Here is a 23,699-nt window from a genome sequence, read left to right as displayed (position 1 = left end):
CAGTCTGGCCTTGTACTTAATCTCCTGCCTCAGTCCCCCACGGGCTGAAGTTACGGCTATGAGCTACCACACCCTGATCAGACCCTGATCTTCACCCAGAAGACAAGTCTTTACTTCTCTCTTTGTCCTTCACCAGCTCAAACAAAGATGTCTGAAGCTAACCGAGGCCAGTGTCTTAGCAGAAGCAACACTTGGCTTTCCAGGGGAAAACTCCTGATCAGTCAGGGTGCTCAGGGTTGACTCCAAGACTCTAAGATGCTAACATTTTAAACACACACACACACACACACACACACACACACACACACACACAGGTTCCTGGATAAACTTCTTAATATCTCTGATTCTATTCTTTGGGGGGGGGGGACACAAAGCATCTGACCTTTCCTCCTTTCTGCTTCAAGCATGTCATGCACCTTGATAGAGCAGGTTCCTCCTCTATCAAACACTCTAAAGGCCTTTACCTTGGGTGCCTCTCTCGGTGGGACTGACGCATGCCCTCCAGCCAAGATGCCAAGTGGGTCCCCATATCTGTTTTCTCTCCATCCCTTCTGTGGGTACTTGATGCTCTCTACCTGAAACTAAGATTCTGCAGGGACCCTGGCTGAGTAAAAACTGTAGGTCATTTCACATGTCATGCAAGGCATATGTGTGTATATGTCCCAGACAAAGAACATTCCGACATAGGATTGTCATGGTCCCAAATCCACAGCATCGATTCAGTTACTTACTTACCTTTAGTATTCAGAGTGCTGCACAGAGGTCTCATCTGGGACTCTTCTGCTGAGTGCTCCCTGTTGGGACTCTCGGCTGGTCCTGACTTGGAAGCAAATATATTTACTCAGTCTAAAAGGAAACATTTAAAGAACTGTCCTTCTATGTGGGGTTTAAAAGCAGCAGGACTGGACAGACAACTTTCTGAGGGAGAAGACATCTTTCTCTGTACTGAATATCACTCTGCTATTGTGACCAGAGAAAGGAGCTATGTAGGAACTTGGTGCTAAAAAAAAAAAAAAAATGCACAGCAAAAGTTAGAGATGCAATGGGTTTAATGATACCGGCGAGCTTTTCTTCTCCGGTTCCCTTCTGTGGTCTTCGCGTGCTTGTGTGGTTGTTTTGTGACAAGGTCTCCCTTTGTAGCTACAACTGGCTCCTAGATGGCCATCCTCCTGCTCTTGTTTCCAGAGTGCTGGAATTATAGGAGTGTGCCAGCACACCTGGTTAATTATTTAATTAAGAAACCTTATTTTATCTTATTTATCTTATGGCAGTGTTGGGAATCAAGTCCAGAGTCCTACACATAGAAGGCAAGCTCTCTCACGCTAAGCAACATCTCCAGCCCTTGGTAATTTGGCATTATTTATTTATTTTTTTAATCATGCTAGGGATAGAACCCAGACCTTTTTATGGGATGGGCAAGCCTCTAAAGCTGAGCTACATCCCTAATCCAATCATTTAATTTTAAAAATACTTCTATGAGGGGTTGGGGATTTAGCTCAGTGGTAGAGCGCTTGCCTAGCAAGTGCAAGGCCCTGGGTTCGGTCCCCAGCTCCGAAAAAAAGAAAAGGAAAAAAAAATACTTCTATGAAATGAAACTGAAGATGCAAAACGATGTCTCGGGGTTGGGGATTTAGCTCAGTGGTAGAGCGCTTGCCTAGGAAGCGCAAGGCCCTGGGTTCGGTCCCCAGCTCTGAAAAATAGAACCAAAAAAAAAAAAAAAAATACTGATCACTCAGATATCTTGTTTGGGGTTGGGGATTTAGCTCAGTGGTAGAGCGCTTGCCTAGGAAGCACAAGGCCCTGGGTTCGGTCCCCAGCTCCGAAAAAAAAGACCAAAAAAAAAAAAAAAAAAAAACGATGTCTCCGTGAATATTTACAATATTGCTCAAGTGTATAAAATAAGTTTCGAGGCCCACTCATTAATTTCCCTAGGTTATTTAGACCCAGCTGTCTTCCAAAAACACATTATTTGCATAAACAGATGAAGACAAAGTGAGCTGCTTTAAGAAACAGTTGTCGTTTATACTCTTTCTTTTAAGACAAGGTCTCTCTATCATATAGCCCTGGCTGTCCTGAAACTTGCTCCAGAGACGAAGACCAAGCTGCCCTCAAACTCCCAGAGATCCACTTGCTGCTGCCTCCGAGTGCTGGGATCAACGGTGTGCACCTCGACTCTTAGCTTCTATTTTTCTTACTAACCTGCCTCAACTCTAGGCAGAGTCCTGTCCCTAAAGGAGAAATTAAGTAAATCCTTGAATATACAGAATTGCACAATAGAAGAGTTTAGCAAATGCTTAAGAACCTGATAAAAAGAATCAACAGGAAGGCTGAAAGGCTGTCTGCAGACTGAAAGCCCAAACCAAAGGTCTTGGGCAGGCGTTGAACAGAGGTTGTATCACTGCCCCATGCTCAAGCTGTCTGCCTTGTTCTGGAGCTCCTTCTGGAAGGTTCTCTCTTGAGGAAAGTTTCACCCTTGCGGCCAGCTTATCTTCTTGTGTAGCAGTTTTCTCTGAGATCGGACATTCTACAACTCAAGATAGCTTCAGGAAGTCCCTTAAACTGACCAGGTTCACTAGGCTCCTCCCTCTCTAAGAGTATATAAGCAGTAAAGACTGATCAATCTTACTCTTGCTGCAAAGACTCTCGAGTGAACTGAGTAGCTTGGAAGAAGCTCCTTCGAAGCAACCTGGAAGAAGGGAAGAAGCAGAGGCAACACAAACAGTCTGAGAAGAAGAGACCACCTGGACTGCCTAAGAGGAAACAACAACAGGGAGAGTTGTCTAGAAAAAGGCTTGGACTGACTTAGCCATTGGAAGAAACACTCTCCAACATGTTGAGCTATCTGCAGGTGAGCTCCAGGTTTCCAGCTTTCATGAGCTAGTACGGCTTCTGAGAAGCAGCTGTGTCTGACTCATTTCTTCTCCGTAAGTAACCCCTCACTCATTTTTCTTTAAGTAAGCCCCGCAAAATTCACAACTTCACCAAATTAGACCTTGGTGCAATTGTTAGTTTAATCTGTTAAAGGCTCTTTTTCTGGGGCAAGTAAAGGGTGTGTGTATGTGTGTGTGTGTTGTTATATGTGTTGTATGTGTTTGTGTGTCTGTGTGTGTATCTATGTGTGTGTTGTGTGTGTGTGTGTGTGTGTGTGGTGTCTGTGTGTGGTGTGTATATCTGTGTGTGTTGTATGTGTTTTATGTGGTGCATGTGTGAATGTGTGTGTGTTGTATGTATATCTATGTGTGTTTTATGTGGTGCATGTGTGAATGTATGTCTGTGTGTGTGGTGTGTGTAGTGTGTGTGTGCACGTGCATGCGTGCATGTATGTTTTCCATCCAGGAAGTCTGTCATATACACACATACTCTCCATCAAGAACTATTTAACTCTCCTAGTTCCTCACACACAAAAAAAGATGCATAACACTCTTTACTCCATTCTTGGCTTCTTCTCTTCTCTCAAGAAAGCATTCATTGTGATAATATCCTTTTTAGTGATTTAGAAGCCACTAACAGAAGCCGGATATGGCCCAGTGAATTCCATCCACTTTTTCTTCTCTTCTGATTACTGAGGTTTGACCCTAGGACCTCTTGGGTGTTGAGCAAGTGTTCTACCACTCATCTGTGATCCAGCCCAAGCTTGCTTCTTCTAGATGACTGAGTAGAGCCAGCCCCGTGTTATACCCTATGCATATTTGGAAGATGCGTTAAGCTCAGCAGCTCCTGGGATCACTAGAATCTTCTTTGATCTTTCCTTAGTTGTAGCCTGTCAGCCAGTGTCCCTCTGTTTATGCAGCCTGTGTTTGTCCTGACCCCTTCTCCTTTTCCGCCCCCCTAGACAATGGAGCTGCTAGAATGTGTTGACGTAACTTTTGCCCCATCATGGCTTCTGGAGCTGGAGCCCTGAAGTGAGATTTACTGACATAACGGCTTGGCCCTGGCTGGATCCACCCTCACTGTGTGGGCCTGTCTGCAAGGGGAAACTCCTGGGAAAGTCAGCTCCACATTTCATTTTGTCTCTTAAGGCCATTTCTGGAAGTGGATGTGATTGCAGTAACAATCTTACATTGAAGGCATGTAGGTGACTTTCCAAGAGGCCACGTGGTATGTCTCCAATGCTCACCCCAGGGATATCACAGTGGATTCTCTTTCTAGATCTCACAATGATATTCTATATTATTCTGCCCCCCTCCCCACTACTCTACTCTTTTCTGGGTGGGAGTTACTGGGTAGGCAGTGATCCATTTATACATGTCTACCAGCACTCAGCTTCCTATTGCAACCCAATGCTGTTCGGATGCTCACCTGCCCAATATTGCTGAAATTCTCTTCCCCATTAGATTATACTGTTATCAAAGAGCTTGGAGGATGCAAGAAATCAATGTGAGAACTCTGGTTTGAGGCAAGTAGTAGACCAACAAGTTAATTTGGGGGAAGAACTGAGATTGGAGTTACTCAGTTTTGTGGCCAATACATATTGGGTATTGATTATAAGCATTGAAAAAAAATAGAGCTCTGTTCAACCAGAGCAACATGAGTTATTAGGATCCCCAAGTTATGGGGGCACAAGAACCCTCTGGGGGGGGGATGGAAACTACCTGGAAATAGGGATTTTCATGCCTATGATAAGTTTGAGCCTTTTATAAGTGAAATTCTAATACCCAATTTCTGAAAATTAATTTATTCTCTGTCAGTTTCATACATGTGTCCTCTACCCCCTTTTTACTTTCTCCTCCTGCCAAGTCCTTTTCTTATTTTCTCTTTGTCTTCATTTTGGTTTTTTTTACTCTGTCACTACTGGGTTTAATCAGTGCCACTTGTGTGACGGCATCCACTTGAGTAGCTCCACTCCTCAGTGCCTGCACCACCAAAGAGAATGACTCTGCCTCCTACAGTAGCCTGCGAGAGCATTAGCTTCCATAGCCAACCCAGAGCCCCATGAGCCCCTTCCCTCATCTATGACTTAATGTTTAGCGCTCTACGTTTGCGTGCCCTGTACAGGCAACCGCAGTTCTGAGTTCATGAGTATCACATCTGTGCCATGTTCACAGGACAGTGACTTCACAGTCTTTATCTGGACCCTCTGACATTTACATTCTTTATGCCCCTCCCCCACCCACACCTTTGCGATGTTTGCAAAACCTTGGGAGGGGTGATATGAATGTCCTTAGTGTTCCGCAGATAGCCACTAGTTCGCCACACCTAGACCAGCCATGAGTTTCTGCATCAACTGCCATTCACTACAAGGAATTTCTCTGATCAGGGCACTAACCCACAGACATAAAAATAACTATTCAAGAGGCATTTCGAAAATGCAGGACAAAGTCAGTAAAGTGATTAGACCTTAGTGACTCTAACTTCCCTAGCCATCATCCTTTGACCCTGTACAGAATACCAGGCATGAGGTCTTTTTTGTAGACCCGCTTTCAGATCAAATAAGAAATCAGTGTTTTTCCCCACAACTACCTCCTGCCTGGTCTGCCACCTAACTTTGCTATTTGTTGTTTTTGTTTCTGTGACAGTGTCTCACTCTTGTAGCCTTGGCTAGCCTTGAATGTATAGACATCTGCCTGCCTCTGCCTTCTGAGAACTGAGACAAAAAGTGTCAGCCACCATAGCTAGCTCCAACCCCTAACTTTTGAGACCAAGGATTATAAGTTTGACCTAGACCCTGAAACACTGAATACTGAATGTGAATTGAATTCTACTGGGGAATTATCACAGAGAAACATTAATTAAAGTAAGACTAAAACAAAATAAAGTAATGGTATTTTCTATTTAGGGTTACCATTGCTGTGATGAAACATCGTGGGGAGGAAAGGGTTTATTTTGTTTACAGTTCTGTATTGATCTTCACCATTAAAGGAAATCAGGACAGGAACTAAAGAGAGGCTGGAACCTGGAGGCAGGAGCTGACACAGAGGCTGTGGAGGAGTGCTGCTTACTGACTTGCTCATCATGGCTTGCTTAGTCTGCTGTCTTATAAAACCTAGGACCTTCAGCTCAAGGATAGCACCACCCACCATAGCCTGGGCCCACATGGACCACTACTTGAGAAAATGCCTTATAGCTAGACATAGTGGAGGTATTTTCTCAGTTGAGGCTCTCTCCTTCCAACATGTCAGTTGACATAAAACTAGCCAGCACTTTCTAAAAATAGGCTAAAGCAAGAAAATCCACTTAAAATTTAAAATGTATTATTTGTCATTTTAAATTAAAATTTAAAATGTATTGGTGTAGAAATTAGAAGTTCCTTGTAGTTACAAGGAAAAAGGCTTTTCTGGGCTGAGGGAGGTGTGGAATGACCCAAAACTGAACTGCATATGAACAGGGACCAGGTTTTCAAAAAATTTGATCTCAGGTTTTACTGCTTGTTAGAACGGACCTCCCACCCAATACACAATCCTTTTATAGTATTTCTAGCAGAATGCTTTTTGAAGGAGCACCTCATACAATTTCAATGAAGCTCTGTTTTAGGCCTGAAGTTTATACTGATTAACAGATTTCCAAGAGTTTGTAAACTCTAAAAACTCAGCTCAATTCACCATTGTGTGTGTGTGTGTGTGTGTGTGTGTGTGTGTGTGTGTGTGTGTGTGTGTGTGTGTTTGAGAGGGGGAGAAGAGAGAGAGAAGGGAAAAGGGAGTAGAAAAGGAGAGAGGGGGAGGGGAGAGGGAGAGAGGGAGAGAGGGAGAGAGGGAGAGAGGGAGAGAGGGAGAGAGGGAGAGAGGGAGAGAGGGAGAGAGGGAGAGAGGGAGAGAGGGAGAGAGGGAGAGAGAGAGAGAGAGAGAGAGAGAGAGAGAGAGAGAGAGAGAAGAGATCCTAGGGATCAAAGCTAGAGCCCTCAGTACACTGGGCACAGGCTGCACTATTGCCTTTAACTCATGACATTATAGTTTGCTAATAAATTACTAACTTTATTTTGTTTAATTTTCTTCCCCACGTTTCTCCAATTCTTTGTAGAATTCACTCTCAAAGTGAAAACAATGTACATTTATTTTAAAATAATTTACACACAACTAGGCTACATGTAGCACTTTGAGTGGGAAGTGAAGAGACAGGAGGGGTTTAAACTGACAGGGTCTCCGTCAGTTTCTCCGTCAGTTTCTTCCGGTAACTTCTGAGCCTCCTGCCCTCATTCTACAGGAGTCTGTTCTTACCCCATCCTTGCTCTGGATTTGTGTTGTTTTCATGCTAAATTCTCGAAAAAATATAGAAGGTAGGAAGCAGTAGAATAAAAACTCTAACGTTCCTCTAACATGCCTAAAATGCAGACTTCGGAGCAGAAATGAAAACAGATTTCTTAAAATAGCTGGTTTTACTGACCGGACTAGGTAATAGTGAAAATCAAACGATAATCTTTGTAAGCCGTAGGCAGACACTTCCGGTAGGCAGACACTCCCTCCAGGAAGACACTTCCTGTTGTTGTTGCCACTTGCCAAGACCCAAGGACATGGCTACTATGATTATAAAACCTTTACTGGGGGTTGGGGATTTAGCTCAGTGGTAGAGCGCTTGCCTAGGAAGCGCAAGGCCCAGGGTTCGGTTCCCAGCTCCGAAAAAAAGAACCAAAAAAAAAAAAAAAAAAAAGAAAGAAAAAGAAAAAAAAAACCTTTACTGAGGGCCTACTGTGTGCGTTATGCGTTAGGGTTTAAATCTCGGCCCGTGCCTGGACAGAGCACACCAAGCCAACATGGTTCCACGTGGAGAGATTTAATGAGAGAAGAAGAGGAGAGGAGAGGAAAGGCCGGCCATGAGCATGTGGAGGGGAGGGGGGAGTAGAGAGAAGGGTCAGGGAAGAGCAGAGGAGAGGAAGAAGAGAGAGCAAGAAGGAGAGGAGGGGGCAAGCAGCCCCTTATATAGTCAGGCACAGCTGACTGTTGCTAGGCAACTGTGGGGCGGAGCTTACCTAGCTGTTCCCAGGTGGCTGTGGGGGTGGAGCTTAGACAGAATACCAAGAGTATGGAGTACGGATTTCAAGTCCGTGAAAGCTCACAGTTGTTAGCCTTTGAAAATCTGTAGGAAAAACAGGGCTTAGTGGCTCACACACCTAATCCCAGTGTTTGGAAGGTGGGCGCACGAGGATTGTTGGAATCTGAGCCAGCCTGGGCTACAGTGTGACCCTCTATCTCAAAACAGAAAAACCAACCCAACATCCCCAGGATATAACTTGTAGCTTTGGAACGTCTCCCCATGGAAGAGCAGCAGGCTTTCTACCGTGATGGTTTCCCACTGTTGTGTCAGACCCTTGGAGGTGCCTCATGTTGTTATGGGAAATAGGAGCGAAGGAGGCTACTGAAGGAACCAACGTTTTTTTCTGATTAAAGGAAACAATAGAAACAGCAGCTAAGGTGGGGCATGCTAAAGGCTCAAAGAAGAAAGCCAATGAAAGTACTCTGTACAGGAACTCAGAGAAGGAAGCAAGACAAAACAAATTGGAAAGAGTAAAAAGAACACAGGTTTGGCTCTTGGGAGCTGTCCATCTGTATAGCAGACAGAATTCGGATCAAACCTATGGTAGTGGTCCTGACAGTGCTTTAGGCAGGACAGCCACACTCACAAAGGCATGCCCTTGAGGCTTAGCGACTGACCAGGCAGACGCTAAGGAAGGATCCTGAGGAATGTAACAGGAGGGAAGTTTTGACCCACGTAAGTGAAAATGTTTGTAGCAGTGGCATCTACAATCCGGAGGAAATAGTTGAAAGGAAGGAGGGTAGACCAGGATGACTCTGACTTGGTCTACAGAGCGTGAGGTGACACTTGAATTTATGCCCGACAAAAGGTAGTGGGTGCTGCAGGCCTTCCTTGCTGGGATGTGCCTTGGTGCACCATTGACTTTCACAAAGGACCCCAGGCTGACTAGATCCAGATTAGGGCATTAACCCCTAACCAGCCACGGAGAATTAGCTGCTAGTTAGCTATAAAAGTTCCCCAAGAAGACTTTGCAATGAAAGGGACCGTGTGCTAAGTTCTGCTTAGACAGTACACCAGCCATATGATCCATCTTCCACATTGTAGTAAGAGAAAAGAGGAAACCCCTTGTTAAGTCCTAAGAGGACATTCAAGACTCACTGAACAATCCCCCAAATTGGAGACGTTGATGGTCAGGAATGGGCCCAGCTGCCCCTTAAGGAATAGTTGAGTTTGGGATTATAAGGCACAACTTCAGCCAACAGTAAGCACCTTCTACAAAGATATATGTGGGGGGCTGGAGAGATGGCTCAGCGGTTAAGAGCACTGACTGCTCTTCCAGAGGTCCTGAGTTCAATTCCCAGCAACCACATGGTGGCTCACAACCATGTAATGGGATCAGATGCCCTCTTCTGGTGTGTCTGAAGACAGCTACAGTGTACTCACATAATTCAATAAAGAAGTAAATAAATATTAAAAGAGGATATATGTGTCTGCACATTTCTATCGTCATTTATTGCAGTGGGGTTTTGTTTTGAAACAATATAGATTTGTCTTATTGAGGAAATGAAACATATGAGTAAAAAAATGGTGAATCAAGGAACTATGACATAGCTTCTATTTCAAAGGCAGTCACAAAATGCTTGTTCATTTTTTATTCATAATTTAATTTTTAATTGAAAATAGATTTTATTTTTAATATGCTACATTCTGATCATGGTTTCTCTTCTCCAACATCTCCTTGAACTTACCCTACCTCCCCTGGAACCCACATCCACGCCCTTTCTTTCTCTTTCATTAGAAAACAAACAGACAACTAAAAAAAAAAACCAAACAAACAAAACCATGATAGGACAAGACAAACTGGGGGGAAAAATGACCCCAAGTAAAAGCACAAGACACTGGTTTAAAAAACATTCCAAACGCAGAGGAAAACTTCCAGGAGCAAACATCATCAAATGCCTATGTGAATTAGTTACTCTTTTCTTTGTGGCAAAATATTTTTAATCACTGTGCTAAAAACACCTATGAAACAAACATGCCTCTAACTTCTAAGCCCCACTTGCCCAAGGACAGGTAACTTCTTAAAATTATGGGGGCTATTTTTCCCTGTCAGATAACAAGCCACATGTTTTTACTTCTATAAACAAGGTTGGTTGCACAGGAAGTGCTTGATCACATGTAGGCAGAAAGTACATCAGGATGTATGCTCGGCCCCAGTTGGATGAAGGCAGGAAGTACGTAACCTTGTGGGTTTTGCCTTTATAAGAAAGAGGCTGACTAAAGTAATTTGTTGCCATTCACTGGAAATCCCCAATATGGACCTGGCCAGTGTCCACTATCCTGGCAAGTATATAATAAAGCTTGCCTGAAATCTGGCTTTCAAATTGTGGTAGTGGTCTTATTTTCACCAGGTAGAATTAACATATGTCCCCTAGGTGGTTCCAAATCCAGTCAAATTGTAATGAAGATCATTGCCTCATGGGTTTTTGTTTGTTTGTTTTTAATTTAATAGGGTCAGGATAGCGCTCAATGGCACTTACCCAGGAGGTTGAGTTCAAAGCACAGTATGGGGAGGGTGGGAGGGAAGGAGAAAGGGTATAAGGAAAGCAAGAAGCTGGAGGATTGTCATGTGTTTGAAGACAGCCTGGCCTACAAAGGGAGAAGTTAACTCGAGCAAAGGAAGAAGGAAATAAAATGTTACAGATCTGATGTTCTCTGCCTTCTTCCCCAGCTTTTCAGAGATAACTGCCTTTCTGAAATAATGCATCCTCTCTGCCTATCTTTTATGCTTTTATGAAGTGCCTAACCTCCACATATATTATGTAATATTACATTGTGTGTTTATAATTGCACACAAATGATGTCATGTTGTAAATACTGTAACCATGCTATATACCACAATGCGTTTATCCATTCTGCCACAGTGGGACACTGGCTGTTTCCAGTTTTCCCTTGCGATGGGTATCCTTTCGCCTATGCCCTTGTGTGTGGCCGCTTTACTCGAGGCCCTTAGTAGACAGGGGATTATTTAACATCAGAAATACACATCTTCACTTCAGAGATAGCCAGCCTGCAATGCTTGCCCTAAGTGCTGCTTCCTCAGCACTCCTGGAGCGTCTTTGTCTCCTCACACTTGTTAACTATTAATCATTTCGCCAAACTAGTGGGTGTGATGATTTTTATTCCTTGGTAACTGTTACTGCTCTAGTTGACGACGGTGTGAACCTGGGAGAGTGGAGTCTAAAAGTGAGGCAGACTAAAGTCTCAAGCGATAGCCAACTTTATTCATGGCAACAGACGAACTATGTTCTGAGGGTTACACAGGAGCAAAGTTCAGGAGCATTTAGGCCGTATACAGTCACAAGCACAACTCGTGCTTGGAGATGTCTTTGAATAACAAAAGTAAAAGTAAAGGGGTAATCTGAAGTAAACCTACTGCTATTTTCGACACCTGGGAGGGGAACAAAATTACATTTCAGAAGCCACCCAGGTTATGGAGAAACAGAGGTCACAAGACTTTTGTCTTGATCCCTTCGAGTTGTCTCACTAGCTCTCAGATCCTCACACACCTTCATTCATGGACCATGTTCCAACCGTAACTAGTGACAGGTTTTTCAAAATGCACAAACTCTCATTGGTTAGCTAGAAACCCGTCTCCCATCAATTAATGAAGATGGCCGTTTGGCAAGGGGATATTAATAGTCAGGCTGGGAAAATTGAGGTCAGGGCCACCTGCTCCTGCCAATGCCGGAGGAACCATGATAACTTAGCATTACAGGCCATAGGAAGGCAGGGATGAGTTTGGAGGTTTGCTTCAGAACTGTACAGATATGCAAAGGCACACCCCCCTTTATAGCTATGGGGGGGCATATGCTTCTGTAGCTATGTGGAGGAGGCAGGCACACGCCCTAAGAACCATCTTGATGGCACCCCAATCACACGTGTAGAAGACCAACACACGTCTGAAGGACTACCTTGGAATCAGAATGGGAACTACAGCTTGGACCCAAAGTGGCATCTGAGTTCTAGCTCTTCGTAATGACAACTAAATGGTGACTTGGGGTGAGAGTCTGTGCTTTGCAGAAGTGAACAAGCTGAAACTTATAGTCCACACTGTCAGTCTACAAAGTGATCGATGGGCTTCCGTTCTGGAGAAGGCATACAGTGAGTGAAGCCAGCCCTGTGGTTTATTGCCTTTGAGACTTAGAAGATAAAAAGTAGCAATTATCCCTAGAACAGGAAAGGGTGTAAGAATTTAATACAATCGATTTTGCAACAAAATAACTGAGTGCTATTGCATTCGCTGAAGTGCTAGGCACAACAGTAAAGATTCAGGCCAAGTCACAGCTGTCAAGAAGTTTCTATTCCTACCTACCTGGCACGGGAGATACCAGGACCAAGAAGATGGTTTTCTCAGGGCGAGGCTTATCCACTGCATACCAGATGTGCTGACACCTGTGATTTCTCCAGATGCAGGGAAACTGTGTAATTTGTGGCAGTGGGGATTGAATTCATGCTCTCCCCTGGGAGGAAAAGAGGAAGTTTAGGATCACCCCTCAGCTATATAGAGAAGGAGTCCTGACTACAATCACGAGACCCTGTCTGAAAAATGAAATAAAAGAAAAATAAAGAAGTTCATGTTCTAAAGGAAGGTGACCAATGGTCAACGGATAACCCATCACACACTGAGCGGTAAATGCAGTTGGAAGAATTGACTCAAGGTAATGGAGATGAACAATCAAGGGGGCGGGGCTGGCGAGCAATCCACTCTCTCTGCCCTTGGAATGAGTTTCATTCACAGGCTACCCTGGGAATTACTTTCTCAGAGTTATTTGGGCTCTGGCTTTCTTAAACGATGAGATGGGGAAATAGTCATCCCGTCGCGGGTGGTTTTGTTTAATTCACTCAATCAAGTTTAGACGGTCTTTCCAACTTTGATTTACTTGCTGCTTTACCCTTGAAGCAAAGAGGGGCAGGGGATGGGAGATTAAAAGATCGATGGAAGGCTTTACTGATTTAACATTTACAAAACATTTGAAAGTTGTCCAAAATTATAGGTTTTAGTGAAGGGGGAAAGAATTTCATCAAAAAACCATAACATATATTGAGACAAGCAAATGTGTATAATAAGAAGGGCAATTGGCAGAGACCCCAGGAAGCAGGAAGTGTAATTGGGCACTACTCTTGCTTGGCTGTGGGGATTACTGTGCCTCAGTTTCCCTGTCTGTAAAACAATACAAAAGAGAACCCAGTCCTGCCACTTTCTCAGAACAGAAACACTCTTTCCTTCATTTCTGATTCAGTTTCTGATGTCGAGCTGTAATGGTTTCCCTTTTCAATAGAGAGGCCTCCCTCCGCCACAGTAAAGCTTAGATCTGGTTTCTTCTTGTAGTCTCTCTGTTTGTGGCCCGGGTGACGAATTAGGAAACTTTAACAACACAGAACCTCCCCATCCTTTGACAAAACCTTTGAGTGTCTTTTCTTCATGCCTCAGGCTCGGTGGTGATTTTGAAGATATCAGTAGGCCACTGTTTTGGATAGACTTGCTGAGGGATTGATAGTGCTATCTTATCGGAAAATCATTTTCGTTTCGTTTATGTTCGTTTCATGTTATGAGTCTTTTGCTTGCTTGTAAGTCTGTATACCACGTGTGTGTAGTGCCTGTGGAGGGCAGAAGTGGGCGTCAGATCTCTTGGAACTGGAATTGTAGGTGGTCATTCGCTTTGATGGGGGTGCTGAGAACTGAGCCTGTATCCTCTGGAAGAATAGTAAGAGTCCTTAACTGCTGAGCCATCTCTCTGGCCTTTAAAGCAAATGGATATTAAAGTAGTGTGTTAAAATTTTGACTCAAGCATATTCTTGTCTCCTTTTGATATAAACAATCTAATGGTTTTTGTTTTGTTTTGTTTTGTTTTCTGTTTTAAATTGTGAGTTTTCCTAGGCTGAAGGACAGAGGATGCAGAGTTTGAGGGCAGCCCCAGCCTACAGCCAGATTCTTCTATGTATGCAAACCAAAAGCCCAGCCCTGGTAGGAGACAAGGGAAGGGCATTACAAGTATAACCCTGCCTGAGGAGGGCAGCGTTAGGCCAGACTTCCAGACAAGGCAATGAGATATTAAAGTGAAAAATTGAAAAGGGGTGGGGGTCCTGTGATAGGGTGCTCAACTGGTTTAGGGGAGGCTTTAGTTTCAAGCTTAATACCATAATAATACAATAAATAAAAATTTCCAAGCATTTTCGTTCTCATTTCAACTTTTTAACAAAAGAGCTGGGCTTAAAACACACTTTTAAATACCATATCAGGAGAAATTCAGCTCCGTCACAGTATTGATTTTCCAATACTTGGTTAGTGTTGGCTACAGTGGAACATATATAATCCCAGGCTTTGGGAAGCTAAGGCAGGAGGATCAAAATCTTAAAGCCGACCTGAGCTACATAGCAAAGTCATGCCTCCAATAATAATAAGTCAATATATCATAACATTATTATGTTAATAATGATATCATGCCTAGTAGTTCTTCAATATCATACATCTGAAAAAAGAACTTTCTTGCCTTTTTTTTTTTTTTAAAGTGTCTTGGAGCCTAGTAAGATGGCTCAGTGTGTAAGGGTCCTTGCTGCCAAAGCTGACTGAGTTCAATCCCCAGCAGCCATCCTTTGGGAAGAGAGAACCTGTGTCATCAAATTGTTGACTGCCTTCCACACCTGCACCACATGTGCCCACATGCAGACACATACACATGTGCTAAATGATTACATGTTTCAGAAAAGGAAATCTAAGCAAAAGAAACCCCAAGGGGTGTTCTCTCCCACTCTTCTCACAGTTGAAGACATGACCTGTTGCCAGGTATTTATTTGACTCTGTGCTCTGAAGTCAGATCCTAAAGACAAGTAGTCTAATGTTCTGCGGGCAAGCTTCTTTCCAGAGAGGCTGTGCGTGTTGATCTGTGAGATAGCACAGTGCAGACAGAATGACAAGGATTGGTTCCAGCCACTTGCAAGATACAAGAGCACTGCCTTCGATGGCTTCCTAGCACTCGGTTCTCATGGTGACGTCAGCTGTCTCAGAACCCCAGATCCTCCTGAGCGCTCAGCAGCCAGCAAACTTAAAACTACAATCTCCCCCACTTACGTTTTTGTGTTTAGGAAACACAGAGGGTAGATTTCACTCCATCCAGCCCACCTCTGAGCATGTGCGACTGCCCTATAAGCGTTGAAGGACCTTCAGCCGGCCTGCACAAAAACCTCACGCTTCCCGAGGTCAACGTCATAGAAGCTCTTCTTTCCTAACTTCTGCTCCAGCCCTTTCCCTCTAACAGCACCTCCAGAACTCGCCTTCCCTCAAGTCTAGAACATTCTGCGATTCTCATGTTCAAAACTAAAGAGTTCCTGGGTGGCTGTGGCGGCGGCCTTCATAGGTAATCCCAGCACCCGGGAGATTGAGGCTGTAGGATTACAAGTTGGGGGGTGGCTTGGGGTTAGGGCAAGATCCTGTCCCAAAAAATAAACAACAAAACCCCCCTAAGAGGTTTCAGATATCCCTTAATGGTCATAATCAGTGCACTTGGTTTGACACTCAGTGCTCTCGGGGTTACTAACAGCTTCCCAGCCAAACCTCTGGTTCCCACTCATGACTCCCGCCCTTGCCTGTCTCCTAGGATACGATTTCTCCACGCAACTCTTGCCTAGTCTTCAAACTCCGCCTGACACCACACTTTGAAATCACGCCACCTTCTCAGGCCACTGTGGTTTACAGAGATTTCTCCCCACCTCTACATACATAGACCATCTACTTCTTGAGGCCCTGTGTCCTGGGCTCATCCTCAAAACTGATGTGTGAGGAGTTCATTTTTGACGCACAGAATAAAGCAGGGCGTTTTAGAGACCAACGTGGCGTCTCCTGAGACAAGGAAGAAGCCTGGCTAACAGGCTGCCCCCTGGATGAGCATCGTTGTCCTGTGGCCATTCCCCACCTCTGAGTTGCTCTTATCACTAGAAGCATCTACTTGGGGTGGGGGTGGGGGAGGAATCCCTTTCATTCCATTCCAACTAGGTGAGAATCCAATGTCCCAATGTCTCTACGGCTGGGGGAAGAATCCTCGGGCTCTCATCCAATGAGACTTCCTTCTTCCTGTGCACCTCATAAGCCGGCTCAACTTCAGTGTCACCGGCGAAGTGTGAGAAATACAAGTTCATGATTTTCAACCCAGATCAACTGAATTGGAGACAGGGTGGGGCCCAAGAGTCTGAATTTCAAGTTTCAAGAGTTCATGTGTCTCCCAGAAAACAGCCGGCCACTCTCTGCAGCTTTGCTTAATTAAAGATGACTAGCGTCGCTAGACCACCTTTCTTCGGCTAAATCATCTCTCATGACCCTCTTTCGATGATTTTTTTTTCCAGTCATGTGATCACCCACATGCCCCACGTTTGTGAAAAAGCGATGGCCCACGTTTAGAGGGGGTTCCACATTCCTCCAGGCTTCAAGCGACCGCATGAAACCCGTGCTTTTAAAACAACTACTTGTGGTTTCTGTCTCAAACGCTGAGCAGGAAAGGGGTTTGTGGTTGTGCGACCATGGCTAGGCCTGAGCGACAGTTTTGCACATTGGGGAGGGCTGGCAGAGGGGATGGGCGGATGACTGGCAGTTGTGTTCTGAGTGTTGTTTGGAGGCTGTTTATCTTGCCTTTCCAGCCTGTGCACGAGCTCACCCTTACCGTTTCTTGTCAAGAAAGGGGAATCCTGTGTCTCGTAGACCAAAAGTCATAAGCAACTTTCGTTTACACCCCTAAACCCGAAAAGCAGGCGCACGCGGGGGTGGGGGTGGGGGTGAGTGTGTGAGGGTTGTCCCCGTGCAATCTCTCTAGAGGAAAAGGAACTGCAATGTTTGTCTTTCAGTCACTGAGCAACACCCAGGAGAACAGGGTGTCTGTGGTCTGCTTTGGTTTTTCTTGCTCTTCCGTGAGCTGGTTCACTTCCACCCTCCGGATGCTCCAAGGCGCTCTCCTGCGCACGGGGCTCCAGTTGCAGGGGTCCAGTGCCTCTCATCCCCTTCCTCCCGCGGGAGGCGGGTCCTTGCAAGCAGGCGCTGCGCGGTGCGACCAGTAGGGGTCGCTGCTCGGCGGCGCGCTCCCACCGCGGTGAATAACGGGGCCGGGCGGGAGGAGAAAGGAAACCTGCTGGGGGAGGCGGTGCGGCCCGCGGGCGGGCGGGCGAGCGAGCGAGGGAGGAGAGAGTTCACTTTTGCCCCGGTGTCAGCGAGACGCGGCCGCCGCAGGCGCGGGCGAAAGAGCACCGAGGGAGCGGGTCGGCCAGCTCGGAGAAGCCGGCCGAGGGCAGCCAGAGGTGGGATCGGAGCGCGCCCGCCGGGCGCGGAGCCCGCGAGCCTGGCCAGCGAGGGAAACCACGGGGGTCGCGCCCCGGGAGGGCCCCCGGAGCAGCGCAGGATGCCGCACGAAGAGCTGCCGTCGCTGCAACGGCCCCGCTACGGCTGTGAGTGTTCGGGCTTCCTCTGATCTCCGGGCGCCCCTCTCCCTGGGACGGTGTTGGGGAGGCCGAGGGGCTTGAGGGCGCGCCGCGGAGGGCAGCGGCTGGTAAAGTTGAGAAGTGGGATTGCAAAGGAGCAGGGCGCGGATTTCCTCCCCTTTCTTCCAAACTCCTAATTGCAGCTTCCAGCTAAGTCCCTCCACCCCGCAAGCCTCAGCAGCTCTGGTGCAGACCAGGTTGTGGTTTAGGGGTATCAGGTGAGGAGCCCGCCTAGCTTTGGGCGCTGCCGGCTCGGGCCAGAGGGTGGCGTAGAGGATCCAATGCTTCCCACCCTAAAGGGGCGGAAAGTTTGTTTGCTGTGGCTACAGGTGGGCAGCGCAGCTCCTGTGCCCGCGCGCTCTGCGAGAGGTGAAGGCACTTTCCTGCAAGGGCAGGCTTCTTCCGCTATCCTCTTTTGGGCCTCACCTGAGCAGCTAAAGCCACTTAGGGCCCCACAGGTGCGAGGCCCTTCCAGCCAAAGCCTACAGGGACACGTACCGCCCCCAGCCACTTTCCCGGTGGCTCTCCCGCCCCCGATCTCCTGCGCGGGAGGATTTCTATGAGGATAGACTCGGAGCCGGTCTGATTGAAGGGGATGGTGTCGGTTACCCAGCCGCCGGCTGCTGGCGGCGGAAAGAGGTAGCTTTGACTAACAAGAGGGAGCCAGATTATCGCCAACCACGTGGCCCCGTGTGCAGAGTTCAGAGTCCTAAATGTGCGCTAGGAAGTATTTCCTTTAACACAAACAGAACGTTGGCTTCTCGTCCCGGGTTGGCCCTGTTGACAAACGCATGGCCGCGAACCATGGGTTAATCTTTTGCTTGGGCTGGCCTTGGTAGATGAAGTACCAGGTTTAGGTTAAGGTGGTGATGACTGCAAGAGAGTTAGTGTGTTCATGTGGTTTGTGGTGTTTGGTAGGAGCACAGAGGGAATCTTTGGAAGAGGGTCGCCAACTTCTCTAAGTCATTCTCTCTCTCTCTCTCTCTCTCTCTCTCTCTCTCTCTCTCTCTCACACACACACACACACACACACACACACACACACACACACACACACACACACACACACACACACACCCAGTCTTGGAATGGACTGTCAGAGGTGAGAGGTTTGTTTTTTCCTTGTGACCGCAAGCTCCTGTAAAGTGAGGAAATGCATTCAGCAACCCAGCATTTTGCAGCCAGTGCCAGTTTGCAGTTGGAAACCACACAGAGTGCTCCCGGGGGCTGGAGGAGGAGCCCTGTGCTCATCTGGTGGTTGCAGTGCCAACCTCAGGTCTTGGGGAGCCCTTTCATGTGACAAGCTCTTGGGACATAGGGTGGTTTCACTGTGTCGAGCTGTAAGATGACTGGTCTCTACCTAGGTGAGCACACACTACAAAAATCGTTTGACATCACATGGCCCGCGCTATCTCTCACTAGCCACGCACAGTGCAAAGGGGACGAATGTGGCCCAGGAATGCAGCTTTCTCATTAGCCCCGCCTTGGGCATCTGGGATGATGCCTGATTTTTATTAAATCAGCCTGTCGCTGCAGCGTGCCTTACAAGACTAATCAAGGAGGCACAGATTTGGCAAGGCTGAAGCCCGCTTTGCTGAATGAGCCACATTCCTGAGAGCTCCTCCTCGAACTTCTGCGTTGATCTGGAGTGGCAGGGCGGGTGCTGTTGTTGGAGCCACTTAGCATCCTTGGGCGTATCCAATGCTGTTCTCCACTGATTCAACATGGTTAAAATGAAGACCGTGTGCTTTTGCGTTATTCACACTGTGAAACATGAAACATTTGATACGATAGCCGGTTATTTAATGGACATTTTAATAATACTTTTGATACTGTGTCGATATCTGGAATGTTTACGGTGTGTTTAAAAAAAAAGATATCTAGAGCTGACAAGATGGCTCGGCCAATAAAAATGCTTGCTGCTAAGCCTGATGGCCTGAGTTCAATTCCAAGGGCCCACACGGAAGGAGGACTGGCTCCTCCAACGCATACACACAGGCCATCTAGCAGAGTATACCTTGGTGTTAGAAGACACTACCAAATTCTTTGACTATTTACCCAAAAGGGCTGGGTTTGGCGTGTGAGTTGTTGGTTTTCTGAGCCCTTCGTCAAGGCTGAACAGGGTTGTCCTTACCTTATTTTTGTTTTTTGGTTGTTGTTGTTTACCGGTTTGGTAAGCAGGTGAGTTCAGGAAGCTTTTAGGTCTACCTCACAGGTTGGATCCCCAAGTTTTAAAAAAGGGAAGCACCAGGAGTTGGCGGTACTGTCCGGTCAGCGCTAACCCAAGTCTTTGAGACTGTTGTAAACTTTTGTGAACTCTGTTGGAATAAACAACCTTTCAGTGGTTTGAATGAAGCTGTTTTTATTTGTTTCAAGTGTGGGCTTTTCTGCTGTCTACCCGCTTGAACTGTTTTTTACAGTTAGGAATTCTTACACAGTGCAACTAATTTAACCTGCCCCAGGTCTCCCTCCTCCCCTTCAGGGTAAGCCTCTGTAGAACACCACCTCCTAAGTTGTGCTTGAGGGTGTGTCAGCGGCCTCTCCGAGGTAGCTTCCAGCCATCTCAGATTCCTGACAGATTGCTGCGGGTGTCCTAATTTGGACACAGGTGTACACTCAAGTAAAAAGAAATAGACCAATTTTCACTGAATTCCTGTTACTCCCGGTCATGTGTTCCTGCAGCCTGAAAGGTCATGTGATGAGATAGTAACAAAAAAATGCTGATCCGTCACCTCAGCACCGCCGGTGCTGAGGAACAGCGGAAAGGAGGAAGAGCCGCATGTATTCGAGCAGGAGCATGGATGTAGATACGCATTTAAACAACACGGATTCTTAGGTACCATACCCAGTTCACTTTTGTGAGGTTGTAACGAATTATGATGTATTTACTGAGTTACTTCTGAAAGCCCATTGCCACCGTGATCTGTCAAAACTTTGTCTCCAGTTAATCCCTTGAGAGTTAAAAAGGCCAGTGATAGCCAGCACCTCCCCACCCCCCACCTCCCCCACCCCCGCCTACAGTCAAGTTCCCTTCTCACTCTGGGTCACTACTAATTGTATATATGGCAAGAAGGATGGAGTTCTACCCCGAGGAATACAGGTCCTTCTCATGAGTTACATTGTTAAAACAACAGTGACCAATGTGTCCTTGTTCACACCTGCTAGACGGTGAAGCATAAACCGGGTTTGGTGATGCTCGCTTGTAATTTCAATCCTCAAGGGCAAGGCAGGGTAGTAAGTACGATTTTGAGGCCAGCTTGGGATGGATGAGGAATTCAAGGTTAGACTGAGCCACATAGCAAGACTTAAAAAAAAAAAAAAAGTTCAGCTGAAGGGTGGAGAGATTGCCAAGTCAATAAAGTGCTTGTCTGGTCATCGTGAAGGTCTGATTTCAATCCCTAGAGCCCATGTCCAAATGGAGGAGGAGGACGGGGAGGAGAAGAAAAGGAGAAAGAAGTGGTGAAACACGCTTATGAGCACAGTGCTGGTTGGGGCTCACTGGTAAGCCAGCCTTTCCTAATCAGAGAGCCTCAGGTCCCAGTGAGATACCCTGTTTCAGAAAACAAGGTGGACAGGTTCTAAGGAGCAACACTTGAGAATAACATGGGCAGCATAAAATCTCTCTCTCTCTCTCTCTCTCTCTCTCTCTCTCTTTCCCCACGTTCTCCTTCTCCCTCCCTGTCACCCATTGTGTGTAAAGGCTTTAGCTGATAATGTTGAATTTTTTGAGTGATGATGCCCTTCTCCAAAGTCTGAATGGTGTGACTTCTAAGTTACGTGGGAAAATGGACCACTGAGGGGACTAGAGCAAGGCATTTCCCAGTCTGACACGGAGAAATGTCAGTCCTGAAGTGGCCAACTCAGCTGTGGAAAAGGGCAGAGACGGTGGCTCTGGTCCATGACGCTCAGCTCTAACACACTGTGCTTTCCTCCGAGAGGTGGGAGAATGGGTGTAGTGATGTCACGTGATGCTGTCTCCACAGACCCAAAAAGTCCTTTGTGTTCTACATTACTGGCCGAGCTCCTGAAGTTCAACAGCTATGGGGTTATTTTGGTGTGTTTTCAACTTTAATTACACAGGCTGAACTTGTTTGGGAGAGTGTAAGCTTGTAATACCAAGTTTGCTTTCAAAGTTCATGTTATTTGGGGTATTTGCTAACCCCCTTTTCTCTAGGGGACGGTTGGCTTGCAGTTACCACCCACTCACCTTCTCTACAAACTCCTTTTGTGTGCATGGCGCTGGGAACCAAACTCCAGGCCTCCTCTAAGCTAGCAAGCTTTATACCCCCGGCTCACCATAAGCTTCAGAGTAGCTTCCTTTGGGTCAAGTCTGCTAAGCAAACAGCACTAAGGCTTGCTCAATCCTCAGGGTAACCAAAGGAGAAGCAAAGGTCAGGAGCAGGCAGTCGCCATGGGCTGTGGAATTAAGGTTTGTACACCCGAGTGCTTTTTAAATTGTGTTATCGCTTTCAGCCGGTTATTATTACTTTGAGGGAATTGGGAGACAAATAGCATTCTGTCAGCTAATTCTCACAGAATCTGAAGTCCATGATACTGTGTTACCCACACAGCTAGTTAGTTACGGGGGCAACTTAAGCAGCTTGGCCAGACCCAGTAGTCTTTCCTCATTTACCGACTGCCAAGGTGCCACACCTGAGGTTTTTTTGTGCGTATGGGGGTGGAGGTGGGGCGGGGGTTGGGGATGACCCCTTCTTTCTGGCTCTTTCAGTTGTTGGTCATGATTTCATCAAAGTTCAGAAACCTATAGCCATTCGGACAGGGTACTTTTAAAAATAGATACATTGTATTCTTTTTTTTTTTAAATATTTTATTTATTTACTTTATGTATGTAAGTACACTGTAGCTGTCTTCAGACACACCAGAAGAGGGCATCAATCCCATTACAGATGGTCTTGAGCCACCATGTGGTTGCTGGGAATTGATCTCAGGACCTCTGGAAGAGCAGTCAGTGCTCTTAACCACTGAGCCATCTCTCCAGCCCAATACATTGTATTCTTTAAGGTGAATTGTAATGCTTTCTTTTCCCTACAAAGACGCATAGGCAATTCATGGACTTATATTCACAGAATATATTCAGGCTTGTCAAAGCATTCTGTGCATAGATAAAGACATTCTGTCAGATTCTGGGGCTCTGATGTGAAAGGAAGGCTTGCATTCCCATAATAATATAATGGTACGCACCAATGACTCTAAAAAGGATACTTTGTAAAATGCATTTTATTACGTATACCATCATTCCGTTGAAGGCTGGGTTGGATGAGGAAAACTTGCAGCAGGGTGGCCGGCAGGCCAGTGAGCTGCCACTCTCAGTTTCTTGCTCTAGTTTATCTTTCCTTCTTCAGAGGAAGGCCCAGTGTGAAGGAAATGGCGAGAGCTCTAAAGTGGAATCGCTCTGGGTCTGCAATCTGACTTCCATCTCTCCCTGAGTGGCTTTGGTGTCTCCTCTAGCACCTTGAAGGGTGTATGTTAACCAGAGAGCTACCCTGACCTGATTCATGCATGGTTCCTGGCTCACAGGATAAATAAATTGCAGTCAATTCAATTAATTGAGCATCTACCTCCTATGTGCAAAGCATTGTGGGTGAAGGGGACTGGGAACTGGGGATACCGCTCAGTTGGTAGGATGGCTGCTGAGCGTGTGTGGTGATGCATTGGGTTGGATCCCCAACACTGCACAAAACAGGCAAGGTGGTGCACTCCTGTAATCTCAGCACTTGGAAGGTGAAAGCAGAAATATCTGAAGTTCAAGGCCATCCTCAAGTACATGATAAGTTCGAAGTCAGCCTGGGATGCATGAAACCCTGTCAAAAGAAAAATGGGGGAAAGGAGGAGGAGGGAGGGAGGCAAGCAGGCAGGCTGAGAGATAAGGAATAACACTTTCACTAGTGCGTTTTCAAGTTCTCTGGAAATGAAAACCTAAGAGCAGTGGGTCTGAGCAATGAGAGGGTTTTGTTGAAGAGTCTGCATTTGACCTTCAGGTAGGTCAGAGGCAAAGTTGAAAGGTATTGTGGTGTACTTGTTGTGGGGATCAATACTTGCCAGGATTGTTACTTATTGTGGATAGATGCTGAAGAGTGAAGAAGTCACTGAACGAGGACACATCATGGAGTCCTTTATTTATAGGCAGTGAAGGTCAGTTGGTAGTATTTCCCTAGGTTTCAAGATGCTGAGAGAATTTTTTTTTTTAAAAAAATGTTCTTGAGTGAGTAGCACTTTGGAAAGGGGACTAGGTCGAGGCTAGGTATGGAGTT

The 23,699-nt window shown here is 46.1% G+C and overlaps 1 protein-coding gene, 1 long non-coding RNA gene and 1 other non-coding gene across 3 annotated transcripts in view; 2 read left to right on the top strand and 1 right to left on the bottom strand.

Annotated features, from left to right (window-relative positions):
• Positions 1 to 1,031: 1,031 nt before the first annotated feature.
• On the bottom strand, positions 1,032 to 7,489 carry LOC120100552 (uncharacterized). The gene is made up of 3 exons (XR_005500384.2): positions 7,318 to 7,489; positions 2,627 to 2,686; positions 1,032 to 1,189 (listed from the first exon to the last, which is right to left on the bottom strand). It is a non-coding gene; the product is annotated as an uncharacterized LOC120100552 (long non-coding RNA).
• A 4,783-nt stretch (positions 7,490 to 12,272) lies between these two features.
• LOC120101383 (U1 spliceosomal RNA) lies at positions 12,273 to 12,430 on the top strand. The gene has a single exon (XR_005501732.1). It is a non-coding gene; the product is annotated as a U1 spliceosomal RNA (small nuclear RNA).
• Positions 12,431 to 17,141: 4,711 nt separating this feature from the next.
• Positions 17,142 to 23,699, top strand: part of Iqgap2 (IQ motif containing GTPase activating protein 2) — a 275,092-nt gene continuing 268,534 nt past the window's right edge. Inside the window, exon 1 of the mRNA NM_001427125.1 lies at positions 17,142 to 17,394. Coding sequence (NP_001414054.1) covers positions 17,349 to 17,394 — 46 coding nt within the window. The 5' untranslated portion in view covers positions 17,142 to 17,348. The remainder of the gene's footprint in view (positions 17,395 to 23,699) is intronic.

This window comes from Rattus norvegicus, chromosome 2, assembly GCF_036323735.1.
Source record: "Rattus norvegicus strain BN/NHsdMcwi chromosome 2, GRCr8, whole genome shotgun sequence".
Lineage (NCBI taxonomy): Eukaryota > Metazoa > Chordata > Mammalia > Rodentia > Muridae > Rattus > Rattus norvegicus.
This window is presented reverse-complemented; position numbering and strand designations above follow the sequence as displayed.